Source organism: Saimiri boliviensis, chromosome 5 (assembly GCF_048565385.1).
Source record: "Saimiri boliviensis isolate mSaiBol1 chromosome 5, mSaiBol1.pri, whole genome shotgun sequence".
Taxonomy (NCBI): domain Eukaryota; kingdom Metazoa; phylum Chordata; class Mammalia; order Primates; family Cebidae; genus Saimiri; species Saimiri boliviensis.
In genome coordinates this window covers 29,624,185-29,641,002 of record NC_133453.1, presented here as the reverse complement: position 1 = coordinate 29,641,002, position 16,818 = coordinate 29,624,185, and the positions used below count along the sequence as shown (strand labels likewise).

General features: G+C 33.9%; 1 protein-coding gene across 5 annotated transcripts in view; it reads right to left on the bottom strand.

Moving 5' to 3' along the window:
* The window catches only part of ERBB4 (erb-b2 receptor tyrosine kinase 4), a 1,202,488-nt gene that overhangs the window by 55,258 nt on the left and 1,130,412 nt on the right, over positions 1-16,818 (bottom strand). For all 5 annotated transcript variants that reach the window (XM_003925582.4, XM_074399075.1, XM_074399073.1 and 2 more), the window contains exons 21-24: positions 9,762-9,917; positions 7,240-7,315; positions 3,131-3,277; positions 1,072-1,169 (exon numbers count right to left, since the gene is read on the bottom strand). In XM_003925582.4, coding sequence (XP_003925631.1) covers positions 1,072-1,169; positions 3,131-3,277; positions 7,240-7,315; positions 9,762-9,917 — 477 coding nt within the window. The remainder of the gene's footprint in view (positions 1-1,071; positions 1,170-3,130; positions 3,278-7,239; positions 7,316-9,761; positions 9,918-16,818) is intronic.

The following is a 16,818-nucleotide window of genomic DNA, read 5'->3' as shown; positions in this document are numbered from 1 at the left end:
GCAAAATTCAAATGTTGTTTTCAGGGAGGTAAAGTCAACTGCAGCTCTGAAAATAATTGTTCCTTGCCCAGATCATGTGTGGGTTGCAACTTTAAACAATGAAAGGTGATTAACTTATCAACCTTTATTTTATTCGGTTGGTTTGATGCTGTAGGATTATTGGGACTATAGGGTCTATACTTTATTCTGTAGTATACTGGCTACATTATCAAAGTACTGGCTTTCAAAACTCACAGTGCAAGTGTCAAATAGAGTAAAGGTGTATGAGGCAGACACCAAAACCTTTGTTACGCTCTTTCTTACCTCATCTATTTCTTAAGTATTTTTCCTATAACAATTTTAGTTTATGAAAACTAATTTTGGGGAAAAATAAATGGAAGTAAGTATCTTCTAAAACCTAGATTTTTTCTGTCAAACTATTGATATGAAAAAAGCCTACCTTGTTTTACTGAGGAAACATAATTCACTCTAGTCCAAGGCTCATTTGTTTATAGTTTAGGTGAAAATAGAGAACTATATTATTTTTAAATTGTCCAGTCTGTTTTTCTAGCGTTAAATATGAAATATTCCTTTGGATGGTGGATGTGCATCAGTTCATTTGAACTGAGTTATTGCTTGGATACTGCATCTCTCTCCAAATAAAACATTCAAAAATATTTTTGGGAAAATTAAATATTAATATACTGAATCTTTTGATTCATTGCCTCAAGCATGGGCAACATTAAAACAAATCTGTCTTTTGTTCTGAAAAATAAATTATGCTAATGAACATGACTTACACTTCATAAAATCAAAGTAAAATCAGTGACTCAGGATTTAGACCTTTTTATTTATATGTATAATCATAATTATCTGTTCAATATCAGTCACTTGAATACTAATGGAAGGTGCTAAAAGGTGGATCTGACATGAAGTAAAATTCTTTTTCATAAGTCATTTCACTTGATAATATGCTTAATTAATCAGTATGTTAGTGGCCATTTCCACAGTTCCAAAGTCCTGTTATTATTCATATTTTGCAGTGAGTTTGCCATTGGCCTAGTCTTAAAGGCATAAGTCAAATGTACTAACCTGAATAACTAGGTATCTTTGAGGGTCTCGAGCCATCCTTGAAAACTCAGCAGCCAGTTCCTTAAATTTAGGTCTACTGTCAGCATCAATCATCCAACCTGGAAATTTACACAGTGAAAAATGTCACTATATCCATAATTAGAAGTTGAGATATAAATTTTGTGCAAACACGAGCAAAAGTTTGAAAAATGTTCTTTTAATCATAATCTGAAAAATAAAGCTAGTAAAAGAACTCAGTTGGTAAGGCTTTATCAGTTTCTTTGTTGATATTCCTAATTAAATGTAATATACTATAAAACAAAAGATAACTGTTTTCCTCTGATGTGTATAGATCAGGTGACTACGATATAAGTTATCATTTTGCATTAGGAGTGACAGGGGAGAAAAGATTTGGTTACAAGCAACTTTCTTGTGCTACATTTGTCCTGGTCGGGGGGAGGAAAAAAACTAAAGCAAAGTGACTTACAGTAATGCCTGTTCAGCAGTAGATATTAGCTTATCTTAGTACTAGCTTGTCTAGGATAAAAATACTATCAGCAATTTTTAAGGTATGTATTAGTATTTAGCTAGGAGTCTAGATAAAGCAGACCTCTCTGCAGTCTCTGTTAAGCTATTGAGATGACAAGAATAACAGTACAAAGCTTTCCTTGATTTTCCTGCCAAATGATCCTCTTAGGTATTAAAACCCCCAAAGAAAGGTAAAACTCTCTATAAAGCAAAGTATTTCCTTGATTTTACATAATTTCATCAGAGCTAAATTCTGATGAATTTAAATCATTTCCTATGCTAGTTATAGGATTAAATTATATAAAGCACGTATGTTTTTAAACTTTCTTCCATAGATGTCTACCAAACAATATTTGAGAGAATAAGGCTGTAAAGCTTATTCCTTCCTTTTCTGGGAGTTCAGTTTTTATTTCTGTTCTGGAAATTCTTTGGCTATCATTTTATGTATCATTAATGCGATCTGCTTTTTTTCTCTCCAAACAAAGCTCAAATGCTCTGTATTCTATATGCGTTCATTTATAAAAATGCTTGGTAATGCCAAGATACTAATGAGAAAATAGGTGTTTCTGAAGCTATTGAAGCCAAAAAAGGTTAAACACAGTTGAGGTATCGGTTTCTCTCCAACTAAATATTGAGTAAATAGAACTATGCTTAGTGAAAAGGGCATGCTGACCTGAACTGCAAAGAACATTTTTTATTTCCTCCCTCACTGTCAGAATGTATCACACATGTCATGAATATAAATCTGAGTAGATCTGGGTCCAAAGTCTCTTATTAATAAGATGCTTATTCACCTTCACCAGTTTGTTTCTTTGCTAACCCCATGTAAATCAGAAGGGGAAAACCTTAGATTATACAAGAGAGATTGCTGCATGTTAATCTCACTTAAATTAAGCCAGAAACTCCAGAGACTTCTGTAATTCTATTTAAATTAAGGATCTGAGCTTTGAAAATACATTTATAATACATATGTGTCTGGGGCATAGGAAGAAAAGAGTTTGATGTAAACAAATGATCAAATTGATAAAGATAAACATTTATAATTTTTTTTTAGCTCACTGTAGATTCATTTCTTCCCACTTCCCACTTTGTCCTGCTAATTTGCTCTTGACTAAAACTGGTAGGGCTGTTTCTATTAATTTTTAAAACTATCAGCTTCAAGCTTTTTTCCTTTATGTTTAGATCTTTCATGTAGCCTGATATTTTCCCATAAAGATCACTAATGTTAGTACTAACACTCATGTTAGTAATTACTAACACTCATGTTAGTAATAACATTACTGTGTCTAATTACATCTCTTTATGACAGGCAATTTGACTGTCATGGAGATTATGAGAGTAAAAGACTCATAATTTTGACTTTATAGCATGGAGGAATATTACTTTATATTAATGATAGTCACAACAAACAGTAGTTTACATGTTCCCTTCATAATTGTTTTTGAACAGTTGTATTTTTCAATACAGAGAAACATTACACAGGTTGAATAGTCTGTGCTATTACTGTACTAAGAATGATGATGGTGATGTTAACATTATTTTGCAATCTTACATTTTACCATGACCATGTAAACATCAATAGTGCAGATGGGAGGTTGAGGCAAACGTTCTCCTTTCTCTAATAAATCAGGGATTTCTCGAGTTGGAATTCCATCATAGGGTTTTCCTCCAAAAGTCATCAGTTCCCATATAGTAACTCCTATATTGGAGAAAAGATTCTTATATAAGCACATTAACAACATATTTTAAACAAACCAGCAATATACCAGTGATAAAAATGTTCCTTATAGATTAACCAAAAGACAGTTTTGTTGTTGTTGTTGTTTGGTTGTTTTTACAAAAATAACTCCACCGATTCCTATATCCATTATGAGAATCCCAATGTCTAAATCTTTGTGGGAGAAGTCAATTTTCTTAAATGCCTAGAAGAGACAATTTACAGTGGATGTCACCATATAGAATCTGTTCCCCATTTTTAACTCTAGGTAATATTTGCTGATCCAAGTTATATTTCACTATACCATGTTACAATCCATAAAACGATTCATCTACTATATCTAGGTATGTATTCAGTACCAACAAACATAATTGCCAGTAAAATAAGATATTGACTAATTTTGAGACTAGCATCTTTGCTAGAGAAGATTTCCAGAATAATTATGGTACTTTATGAAAAAGAATTGTGAATAAAACAGATATATTTCTTTAGCATATATAAGAGCCTGAATGAGAAATGTTCCCTGTATAATAATATATAGTACATGTGACGTAGGCATCAACAAAATTAAAGGGGATAAAAAGTAGTTTATTCTTTAGCTAATAAAATTACTGTCTAGAATCACTAGACATTGATTTTCTCTGAAAAAGCAAATATCCTAAACGTTAACATGCAAACAACCAGTTTTGATGATAATGATGGTTCTGATTTTAGCAATAATACATACACTAAGTATGTTTTTTATAATATAACAATCATATAATCTAAAACATTTTTCTTAAGGATAAAGACTTTTAAGTTCAGAAATAGCTAGATGGGCACAATAATACTACAAAGTGAATTCTGACTGATGTATATACACAGTCATCTTTTAATATAAAATCCATTAATTAGAGCTATGTTTTCTTTCCTACTGCCATCTGTAATGAATTATTTACCCAGGCTGAAGTCTTTTTTAGTTTGTTTCTTGGTAATAGAATATTAACTATGACCTGGTTATTTTGATTAATATTTAAATCTTAGGATTTTAGATATATTGTTAATATGAACCTAGTGACAATTTAATTGACTCATTGTTATTAAATTTTAAATTTTGTATATTAAGGAGTAGTTCTTAAAACCTGTTATAAAAACTTTCTATGAGGCAGGCTGCAACAGGTTAAGTGGACGATGGTTCATCTCTAGTTAGCCATACTTATATTCCATATATATATAAAAAATATATAATTTATATATAGAATATAGTATATAGAATATATATGTGTGTGTATATATATATGTATGTGTGTGTGTGTATATATATATATATATATATATATATATATATATATATTTATATTTATTTATTTATTTATTTAGACAGGGTCTCAATCTGCCACCTGGGCTGGAGTAAAGTGGCATGATCACAGCTAACTGCAGCCTCAGCCTCCCCAGGCTCAGGTGACCTTTTCACCTCAGCCTCCCTAGTAGCTGGGACTATAGGCAAGATCCACCATGCCTGGCAGATTTTTGTATTTTTTAGTAGATACAGGGTTTCCCCATGTTACCCAGGCTGGTCTAAAACTCCTGGGTTCCAGCCGTCTGCCTACCTTAGCCTCCCTAAATGCTAGGATTACAAGCATAAGACACCATGCCTAGCCTATAATATACATTTAAGGAGAACATGTTATTAACTTAGGCAGTTATAAAAGAGTGGGTACTCTCACACCCTCTATTAGAACTTCCAATATAAGCGAGATACAAAGCAACTATAAATCAAAATAATAGAAAATATAAACAGAAACATAAATACAGAAACAAAAGCCAAAATATAAAAAACTCTACTTCTGATTGATAATAATTCAAGTATATCTTTGTAAAGGTGATAATGTTAAACAAGTATGGTTTCATGTGAAAGAACAATATTAGGAAAGCTAAATCAAAACATCCTCAAATTTTACTTGCAAATCGATCATCTTAAGATGTATATCAGAGTCAATGCTTATTTTTGTAAAAATAAAAATGCATCGAGTGGTAATTTTCCTTAAAGGTGCACCGAAAACAAGATTATGCAACTTTCTCTGCCTTTTATGCCTTTTGCAATCAACTATGATATATCACAAAATTTTTAAAATGCTTTATGAATATGGGTTGATGACCTGGGCTGTGTTTCAAAACAGAGTACTACCTATTTATTTATTTTTCTGAACAGTTCCTGGGATTTTTGCAACTCAACATGAAGAAAAATGTTATAGCCTGAGTAACAAGATTTTCACCAAAAGACATATTTTACTATTAAAAATATGACTGTTCTGCTAACATTATATATACTTTGAGCTAATTTAAATTTGCCTTCAGGAGATAGCCACATTTGATTCAGGTAATTGTAAGTAGAAAAAGAAGAAAAAGAAAAAAGTATATACATATATAAAATATAATATAATATAATATAAGATATACAAATATGACATAATATATATTCTACAAAGCTATCTATATCATGTAATATATAAATGCTAATATAGATGCTAATCCATATCAAATAATACATAAATCTATCATAGAATATATGTAATAGATGTCTTTGCTATTCACTTCTTACAGTAGTTTAGCAAGTAAGTTTTGTCAAGCATTTTCACTATATTTTTCTCTATCTCAGACACACAGCACTTTCTATTTCTAAGCTGAGTAAAATAAACACATGAAGCTTTCAAGAAAATTTTAACACCTCGTATGGCATACATATGTGGGAAGAGTAACCCACTTGATTGAAATGTCTTAAATACTTTTTTAAAGATAATTACTTCTTTCCTAGAGAAGAGGTATAAGTTCTTAAGTGATTGAATATTTTATCTTTTTGTCCAATAATGCGAAAAAAGATAAAACGTTTGAGTAAAATAAATTGTACCATACGTTTAAATCTCACCACCACCCTTTTATTTAAGTGGGCATGATGCTTTTTTATTTGTAAGTAATGCTAATTTTATATCATCTATTTAAACTTGGAAACATACTGACTCCTTGGTAATACTGGACTTAAATTGTAAGTAGCCAGACAGATGCTAAATTGCTCATCTTAACAATTAAGTAAAACTCAATAAAATAAATGTTCTAATTATAAATATCACTCTTTTCCAGTTCATATTATTCACTTTGTAACATTTCTGTTACTCCACAAGTAGTTTGTAAATTAAAATTAATGTTGCAATTAGAAGTCATCTCTTTGCTCTCACTGCTGTATTTTTTCTTTGTTATGACAATAATTTGTTTTCTACTATAGAGCATAAATTCTCATATGCAAAAAAACCCCCACAAAACCTTGGTTTTGTTTTTGTTTGAATATTTACTGTATTCAGAGTTATGTTTTCAAAAGTTGCTTAAAATTAACACCATGAAATTATATGAAATTGTCCATAAACTAAAACTGGCTGAATTTTTTTTTTCTGTCAAAATGATCAGGCAAGTTCCTACCAAACCAAAGCTTATAGAAAACACCTTAGCAGAGATATTAGTATATTATATTGTACAACAGAAATAACAGGAAAAGGCAGATAGCAATGCTATTTAGAATATTTTGTTGTTCTTCAACGAGTACGCATGGACACAGGGAGAAGAATATCACACACAAGGGCCTGTCAAAGGGTACGGGGAAAGGGGAGGGAGAGCATTAGAACAAATACCTAATGCATGCGGGGCTTAAAACCTAGATGCCATGTTGATAGGAAACCACCATGGTACATATATACCTATGTAACAAACCTGCACGTTCTGCATGTGTATCTCAGAACTTAAAGTAAAATGGAATATTTTGTTATTTTTTCAATGAGAAAGCAAAGTTAACTTCTTTAGGAAATAAGGCTTATAAATGGGTTTTATAACATAAAATAATTTAGCTTAAGATATTTCACATGAACTTAACATATGTACTTTTGCCTTATAAACTTTCATTCACAAAGATGATTTACCATAGCTCCAAACGTCACTCTGATGGGTGAATTTCCTGTAATGTATACACTCCAGAGCCATCCATTTAATTGGCATCTATAGAGAAGTAAGAAGTAAAAGTTTTATAATTACAATAAAAATTCATTTCTATATGTATTTCCTAAATGTGAGTCTCTGGGCTGGCGTTAATCATATTTTTTTATTGTGTATATGTTTGTGTATATGTAGATATAGCTATATAAGTTATAAAACTATAAATATATGTTAATTCAATAAATGTTGATTTATAAAACTCACAAAATAATCTACAGATGTACTATACTTATTTATTTATTTATTTTTGAGACAGGGTCTCCTGTCACACAGGCTGGGGTGCAATAGCACAATCTCAGCTCACTGCAATCTCTGCCTACCAGGCTCAAGTGATTCTCCCACCTTAGCCTCTGAGTAGCCGGGACCACAGGTGTGTGCCACCATGCCTGGCTAATATTTGCATTTTTTTTAAGACATGGGGTTTCATTATGTTGCCCAGGCTGGCCTAGAACTCCTGAGTTCAAGTGATCTGCCCACTTTGGCCTCTTAAAATGCCAGGATTACAGGCATGAGCCATCCTGCCCAGTCATACTTAGGTTTAAAAAAAAAAAAAAGCTTTATAAACAATTAAAGGCAAAAATAATTAAGTAGGGATAACTTTCTATAGTTCTTGATTAATGTTCAGTAATTGAGTTGCTGACAAATATGACTGACAATAACAAATCTAAATATCTACTACACATAAAAATGTGTTTATAGATTTTCTCTAAAAATGAGATTTGTTATATTTTGTTATCCTTTTCACCCTCAGACATATTTTGGGCCACCAGTACAATGGACTCTTTCTATACTTGCCCCTTCCCTTCTCCTCTCATATAATTTGGCCACTAAAATGCCTAAAATCATGAATTCCAAAGTTAGCCTTGCTTTGCTTTCCAGCTTCAAATGACCTCTCTCATCTTGATTAGCCAGTATTGAAAATATGTACCATTTTCAAAATAGGAACTATATAAAAGAATGTGAGAGGATCAGCACAAATCTATCATCACTACAAGAAAAACAACTCAACCCACATATCCTGCTGATGATGGGTCAGCAGAATGAGTTTCAACTATGAAGGGCAGCATTATACAGCTGAGAATATAATTAGATTCTATGGAATAAAGATAAACACTTCTACTTTGCAGTTGAAAGCTTAAAACTAAATGGGCCTTTGAAATCATGAGGTTGGCTGCTCACCAAGGTGACACCAAGGTAACTGTATGACAGAATCATGGTATTCAGTGAAAGGGAACAGAAGACACATTGAAAGTAATTTCCCTATGGGCAAGGAGTTAGCAGACTTTATGGACTACAGACATTGTGTTAAAGAAGTAAGTTTAAATCACAGGTAGCTTGATAAAGACTTAATGGTTACCAAGCATTTAAAGCTATAATGAATCTTGCTTTAGACAAATCTTACATCTCAAATCTTATGTTCTCAAGACAAGTGAAGTCAGGTGATTTATAGACTTCAATGTCTGTGCAGTCTTATAGTGAATTTCAAAGCTGTGGTTTCAGACTACTGCAATTTAGTAGCAAACAGGCCAAATAGGCTAATAAAATAAAAGAAAAGCCAGATAATTCCGCAACATTAAAGGTAGTTTAAAAAAATTTTGTGTTACTTTGTCTTGTGATGAAATCAAGAATTTGGAAACTTATCATTGCAAAATATTTATAACATATATTTTGATGGCCCATGATAAATAAGGCATATAATAAATATATTTATATGACATGAAAATAACTGAGTTTTTTGTTAGTGTAAGCTTAAAGGTCACCATAAGCTAAAATTGCATTTGCTTATTTTATTTGGTCTGCCTGATAGTAGGTTTGTCAGGTGAAGCTAGAGGGCTCTCCCTATGAAGTCTAGTCCTAATAGATTGTCCAAGAAAGGCACGCTAAACAGAGGGTTAATAAGGAAATACGAGATATGGGACTAAGGCATGGACTGAGACCTTATGTTGGGTGAAACAGGCAGGAATGCCATTGTCAGGCAGGGGCTGAGACTAGAGGGTCAGGAAAGGTAAACGAGGCAGTGGCTCTGTTCAGGGTTCTTTGTAGTACCTGAGTTTTTCTCTATGAAAGAGAAGCTATGTTCTCTATAAGAGTCAGTGCTATGGGCTTTAGATCAATGGGACAATTTCTACAGCCATGCATTAAAATTTAATTTCTAGAACCCCTAAGGATACATCCACTTCCATCACTGGACCTAGCATGAAGGTCACATGGGTACAGACACACATCACCTTATTTTGTCTACTTTTGAGAAATGAAAGTTGGTAATATATGGTATATATGATATACACATACATATACATACCCTGTGCAGGACAAAAGGCAAATGGTAGAACTAAGGTTTTATAATCTCCTAAGCCTCAGGCCTATTGGTTTCTTGTATAAAATATAAGGAGAGAAAAGGATAGTATGCTGTATTTTCAAGCACTATTGCTTTCAAAAAGATACCCACCTTTCCTCCATCAGCATTGTACTCTTTTTCATCTCCTTCTAAGAGTCTGGCTAGTCCAAAATCTGTGATTTTCACATGGTTTGGAGATTTCACTAAGACATTGCGGGCTGCCAAATCCCGATGAACAAGCCGTCTTTCTTCCAGGTACATCATTCCCTGGAAAATATCAAGTTCCTTAATGACATAGTCCATTAATGCCTAGGTTTTTCCTTTTGTCTAAAATAGAAGTCTCTTAGCCTTCAGTTGGAAGTGCCTAATTTTTTAAGTGAAGCCAGAATTCTAGAGTATTTTCAAAATTAGAGAAAACCTGATTTTGGGGGAGAGCAACCACAAATAGCTTTTGATCTTTTCTCCCTAAAGTCCTATGAGAGAAACAAATTACTTGCCCATAAGCTAATTGTCAGATGATTATTTTCCAAGCAACTTGATATCCTTTTGCAAACACTTTCGTTAGTGAGGTGTACAGGTGTTGTAGTAGATAAGCTAACATATACTTGGATTGACCCACATATTCATAATCATTTTCTTCTCAATTACTTCTGCTTCATGTCATTTCCCCCCTACATATCCAAAGAAATACCTCTATCCATAATTTTTAGAAATATTTCATTTGAGGTTTGATGTGCCAAAATAGCCATCATAGATTCTATGGAGGCTGAATAATTATACTATTCTCCTTATACTATTATACTAAGAATTATACTATGCTTATTAATTATGCACAGAATTAAGTATATACTCTGGGAGTCTTAAAAACCTATAATTTTTAAGAAGGCTTCTATGGTATCAGTAGTCATTATGAGAATCCATAGTGAAATTACAGAGTTTGTGGTAACACTGAATTAGCCTTTAATATTTTGCCTTTATAAAACATACAGGGAAATTAAAAATAAAATTTGCTACTGTTGAACAGCAAGAGGCATAGCTTGCTCCCCTCACAATACATGAATATATAACAATATATAACATATGTTATATATTAATATCTATACAAATTCAGAAAAAAATGATCCATAGTAGTAGTAATTACTTTATTAATTGTACTTCAGTAGCAGGTGAACTAAGAGTTGCTAAACATTATGTTTAACAAAAGAGCTTATGTAAAACTAAGGAAATAAACCTGAAGCCTAGATTAGACTGAATATATTTTTGTTGAAGAGTTAGGGAAAATTCTATATTTGATGATTTTAGTAGTAAAAAGGTCATCATGTAAAAACAGATTTGAATTATTATAAAATGGTTGAAGCATACTCTCATGCCAATTGCCAATAAATGCTGTTGGCAGTTAACATTACAACTGCAGGACTTTGAAGGATTAATGGTTTCTGATATCAAAACAAAACCTGTGGAAAACAGACACATAAATCACACAGGTCAAAAAATTATGAACCGTATACCTGGTGTAGTGTAAAGAGAAGATTACCTCAAACAGCATCATGAGCCAAACTCCATATAAATGCACATTAAACACAACCAGTGGAGATACTGCCTGATATGGTCTAATCAGTCAACAGTTGGGTGACACTCTGAGTATTAGTGTTTTCTGAAATCAACTTAGAACTGAGATTTGTGGGACTTTTGCCCTCTCTCCTAAACAGTGCTTTGTGGTTGAGTAAATTAGAAATTCCTAGAATGAAGTACATCTGAGAACATATAGCCCTTATATGACTTAAAGGATCAAAAAAATAGGTAAATGCATTGCCTTGGAGATACAGTATTTTCATGTCTCCCCAGGTAATTCTATCCTTTGAAGAAATGTTCATGAAACATTCATTGTTCTTTTTCTCATCACCTTCATATCAGAACATGGGATATATGTTGGCAACATGTTAACATGTACTATGTGCTATTTTGCAAGGCACTGAGAAGACAAAAAAGAGACAACATCTGTACCTTAAAGGAGAACAGAAGCTAATTAATAAAGTGGGCAGATAGGACTTGAATGGACTGATGTGATACATGCAAGGCATTTAAGAACTGTATTCTGAGTCCTTATGTAGTATAGCTTAGCAAGTGACTAGGAGGAGAGACTTCAAAGTGTTGCTGAGGCCTAAGTAAGGCTTGAATGATGTCTCACAGTTGGATCAAGTGAGGATAAAACTGCAGGCAAAAAGAACAAGCCCAGGGGCAGCAGAACCATGGTGTACTTGGACAAAGATATGCCTTTCCGTATTTCTAAAGCATAATGTATGAGGGTGGGACAGTGGTGAGCAGTGAAAATGAAAACAGAAGAGGCAGGGTCCAAGAAGGGTCCCTTATATGTCATGGTAAGGAACTTAGACTTTTGTATTTTATGCAGTACACAATTAGGTGATGTGGAATTTGATTTAAAAAAGAGTGAGATTATTGTTGGACTCTTAGAAACACCACTCTGGTGTCAGTACAGAGAATGGATTGGACACCAGTGTAGCTGAAGGCAGGAGCCATTGCTACAATACAGAAGCAACTTGATGGGAGTGTACAATAAAGGTTGCAAATTGTCAGTCCATGGCTACACCCGTTTTTCAGATTTTTTTTTTCTTTAGTTCCCACACTGGGCATGGGTTAATCATTCCCTTTAGCTGAGACCAGCTGCACCCCAATGAGGGCAATTCAATCCCATTTTTCAAGATCCCAACAGAATTCTGCTTCCATCACTTACAACACTCGTCTGCTCCTACTAAACTGCTCCTAGTTTAATTCAACTAAACTAGGCCAGAAGGAATACATCAAGGAATATTTATAAAATAAAATAATCATCCTTAGTGTTTATTTGAACAATGAAGAAAGAATACATAGAGAACAATTTGGTTTTTAGACTTTTGTAATTTAGGTGGATAACAATCCCTTGAACCACATATTCTAATAAAAATATCATTTTTATATTTCTTAAACATACGCAGGAAGAGTGAGATGTACTTTGCCAATAGCGAACTAAAGCACATTCACCAAGAAATTTAAAACTGCTATGATCTGAATGGTTTTATGTCCTTCCTCAAATTTGTATGCTGAAATTCTAGCCCCCAAAGTGATAGTGTTAGGAGGTGGGGCCTTTGAAAAGTGATTAGGTCATAAGAGTAGAACCTCATGAATGATATTAGCACCCTTATAAAAGAGACCTCAGAGAGATCTGTTGCTTCTTCAGCCATGTAAGATTATAGTAGCTATGAACAACCAGGAATCCGGTCCTCTGCTAGACAGTAAATTTTCTGGCACCATCATATGAGACCTCCCAGCCTCCCAAACTATGAGAAATAAATTTCTGTTTGTGGTATTTTGTTATAGCAGCCTGCACAGACCGACATTCTAATGACATACTCTACAGTACAAAAGAAAAAAATCGGCTTCAAAAACTCCAAAAGTTCTTTGAAATTCTATACACAAAGCCTCAGCGGGTGATAGACTATTCTGAAGCTAACCACTATTTGTCCAGAAAAGATATTTTCTTCAAAATAACAAGAACTCAATTTAAAGAAACTAGGTGACAATCTCCAGACAGTTTCCCTCACCCACCTGACCATCACTAAAAGCAATAAAACAGAAGTATCTGTGTATTACCAAACCATTAAAATACATGTTTATGGTTGCTTTGTAACAATGAAACATCATTATACAGATGCATACTTTCAAATTGTTACTTACTACAGCCGTCTTAGTCCTACTTTCACACCTTGAGAGTGTTGAATCACCTATGGATTGCTCATAATAGCTTTCTCCATATCACAGTCATTAAATAGGATTTTCTTACTGGAAGATCTCATTTGAGTCACGCTCTCTGCTAGGTTCCTTCAAAATGAAATCACTCCCCAAATCAGTGTCATCCAACTAAGGTGGCAGACACTTACTAGAAATAACAGTGACAAAAACAAACTGGATGAAGTCCCTGGAGGTTTTAAGATGAACAAATAGGGGTCATTCATCATGATGCTGTGTTGGTGGGTAAAGAAACCTCATACTCTGCCCTATAGCAATTCCCATGTCCATGCCAGGCCAGCTTGAGTAAAGTACATTATGAGAAGAATAACACTGTCAGCAATCACAGCTAACATTGACCCAGTACTTAGAACACAAGAGTAATTAAAGTAAGTGTTGCTACATTGGTTGGTTAACTTAATCCTATGAGATACATACTGCTGTTATATTTTAAAGATGAGAAAACTAAGTCTAAGTGAGGTCAAGTTACTTGCTCCAAGTTATCTAATCAGGGGCCCCCAAGCTCCGGGCCATGGAGCAGCACCAGTCCATGGCCTGTTAGGAACTGGGCTGCACAGCAGGAGGTGAGTGGCAGGCCAGTGAGCATTACTGCCAGAGCTCTGCATGCTATCAGATTAGTGGCGGCGGCATTAGATTCTCATAGGAAGATGAACCCAGTTGTGAACTGTGCATGTGAGGGATCTAGACTGTGCACGCCTTATGAGAATGGAATGTCTGATGATCTGAGGTGAAAAAGTTTCATACTGAAACTGACTCCCCTGCTGGGCCCCCACAAAAGTGGTCCCTGGTGCCAAAAAGTTTGGGGACTGCTGATCTAGCTAATGCATGGTAGAAGTTGGATTGAATCCCTTGCTGTGATGACTATTAAGTCTATACTTATAAGCCTATCTTCCCTCTTATTGTGTCACAGGATTATGTGGGCATAGAGAAATTAATGAACATAGTGAAGTCATACAGCATTTTTTTTTTTTTTTTTTTTTGAGACAAGGTCTAGCTCTGTCATCTAGGATGGAGTACAGTGGCATGACCAGAGCTCACTGCAGTCTCAACCTCCTGACCTCAAGCAATCCTTCTGCCTCAGACTTCCAAAGTATTGGGAATATAAGCATGAGCCACTGCATCGAGCCTTTTGAACTCATATAGCTTTAAAAGACCCTAGTACTTTGGCAAATAAAACTATACCTGGTATTTTTATGAATTTCAAGACATAATGCAAGTGACTGACTTGTTATACTTATATTTAAAACTCAGTTAAATTATAGCATATTTTTGAAAGTTACCAGGAGTTTGAATTGTACAAACTAGAGACTGTTCTTATTTTGGTCACAGAGTATGCAAGATGGTAGAGTGGGTATGAGTGTAAACTGTGATCAATTGCTTTTTTCAAACCCCAGTCCTGCTGTGTTCTAGCCTGGTCACTCTGAGAAAGTTATTTAATCTCTGTCATGGTCTTCCTTATCTCTAAATGGGCACAATAGCATCTATCTGGCAGGTTGTCGAGGTAATTAGCATATGCAAAGCGCTTGAATAGCAATTGGCATATAGTAAGTGCAGAACATGAAAAGCTTCATTATTGCTCCACAGATAGCTATAAACAATCCTAGAATGCACAAGAATTACTTACCCTCCTTAACTTTAATTGCCTATTTCAGTAAAATCTGAGAACCTCAGCTAATATATCACAGTGGGTGTTTAATAAATGTTTGCAAATGGTGATACATATGCTTATAACCTACCCATCATGATTAATGTGTGAATACAATTTAAGAATTATCACTATTGAAAGTATTATTTTAACAATAATTCACCCGAGGATGCTGTCATATAAGAAGAAAAAAAATTAGGAGACATGTTAAAAGATTTGGTGCCCTCTATAAATATATCACAGACTCAGGAATTTAGTTAAGATAAAGGTCACGAACAAAATAGATCTAAAAGGTTCAGTGCTGCAGAATGTTTTCTATGGGTTAATAAAAGAGTAGATTTTCTATACTAAGATAACTATCACTTATCGCACACCATGGGAGGAGTTTTTGAAAGAAGTGTTTTAGGGTCATTTTGTCTACTTCATGATCCAAATGCCACAAGTCTGATTTAATCCAAACTATTCAGAATTTTACCATTTTTTTAATATCTTCTCTGTAATCCCTAGTAAGTTATCAGAGAATGTGTACTTATTTCACGTTTTGCTCATACCTCTTAAAATGTGTAATCACGGTAAATACAAGCTGACTAGAGAAAATCATATTTTATGCTCATTTTCAGAAATGAACTTTAATATAAAATCCAAGGAAATTTGTATTAGAATTGAATTTAACATTTTAATTTCTGGCTAGAATCAACTCATATAAACTGCTTTATGGAAAAGAACAAAGAATGGCTTAATTTTAAAATATTGGTATTGACAAACACCTAGCCATAACCTTCTTTGCAATCTTATGTGAGTCACAACCATCTGGCAAAAAGCATTATTATTGTTTTAATTCAATGTGAAAATGCATTTTTTCCCCAGCTGCCAGAAGCTAAAGGAAGTCAAGGGAGACTGGACTATTTCTGACAATAAATATTTGCTTCTTACATATTGGCCATGTGACAATTTCATCAAATACATGTGTGGAGCTAAAAATTTCAAGCTGCAGTCAGCTCTCACAGGCATTAATCTCCAGCATTAATCTCTGGAGTTAGCAAGAGAACATTTTTTTTTTCTGTTTTCATTCTAATAACCTGAAGCTTTCTTAATAACAGGAAGCTCCAGGAACCCTAACTTCAAATGAAAATATCTCCTTTTTTCTACCGTTCCTTCTAAAAGCAATTCTATCCCTGGGGAAAAAAGAATCCAACTATAATGCTTACTATGCTTAGGCCTAAAGATATAAGCATGTTCAAGGAAAGAAAGGAATCTTTTTGGATGAAGTAACTGATTTTATCCAAATAGTACAGAAAGGGAATATAAGGGGGCTTAGTAATGGAATCACCTGAGCAGTCTTTTTAACCAGCAGAAGCTGGTTCATGGCAGAGTGGAAAGAACACAGACCTGAGTGTTGTGAGATAGAAGTTTTGGACATACTGTTAACTACGTTTATGATCACAGGTACTCATTTCACCTCTGCTATAAAAGTGATGGATTGGCCTAAATGATCTCTGAGGTTACTGCTAGCTTTAAATTTTTATTCCATGATAGATGAAATTGTAAAATATATCTATCTGAAATATTAAGTTGTGGGCCAATAATAGACACAGTAAAGAGGTAGAGTAGATGTCCTCCTTCAAATATTTAGTGAGAGTCATGAATATGTTTCAGTAAATGTCATCTTAGTGCATCCTAAGTTTAAAATATAAGACTCCAAAAACCGTGGCTACTTAT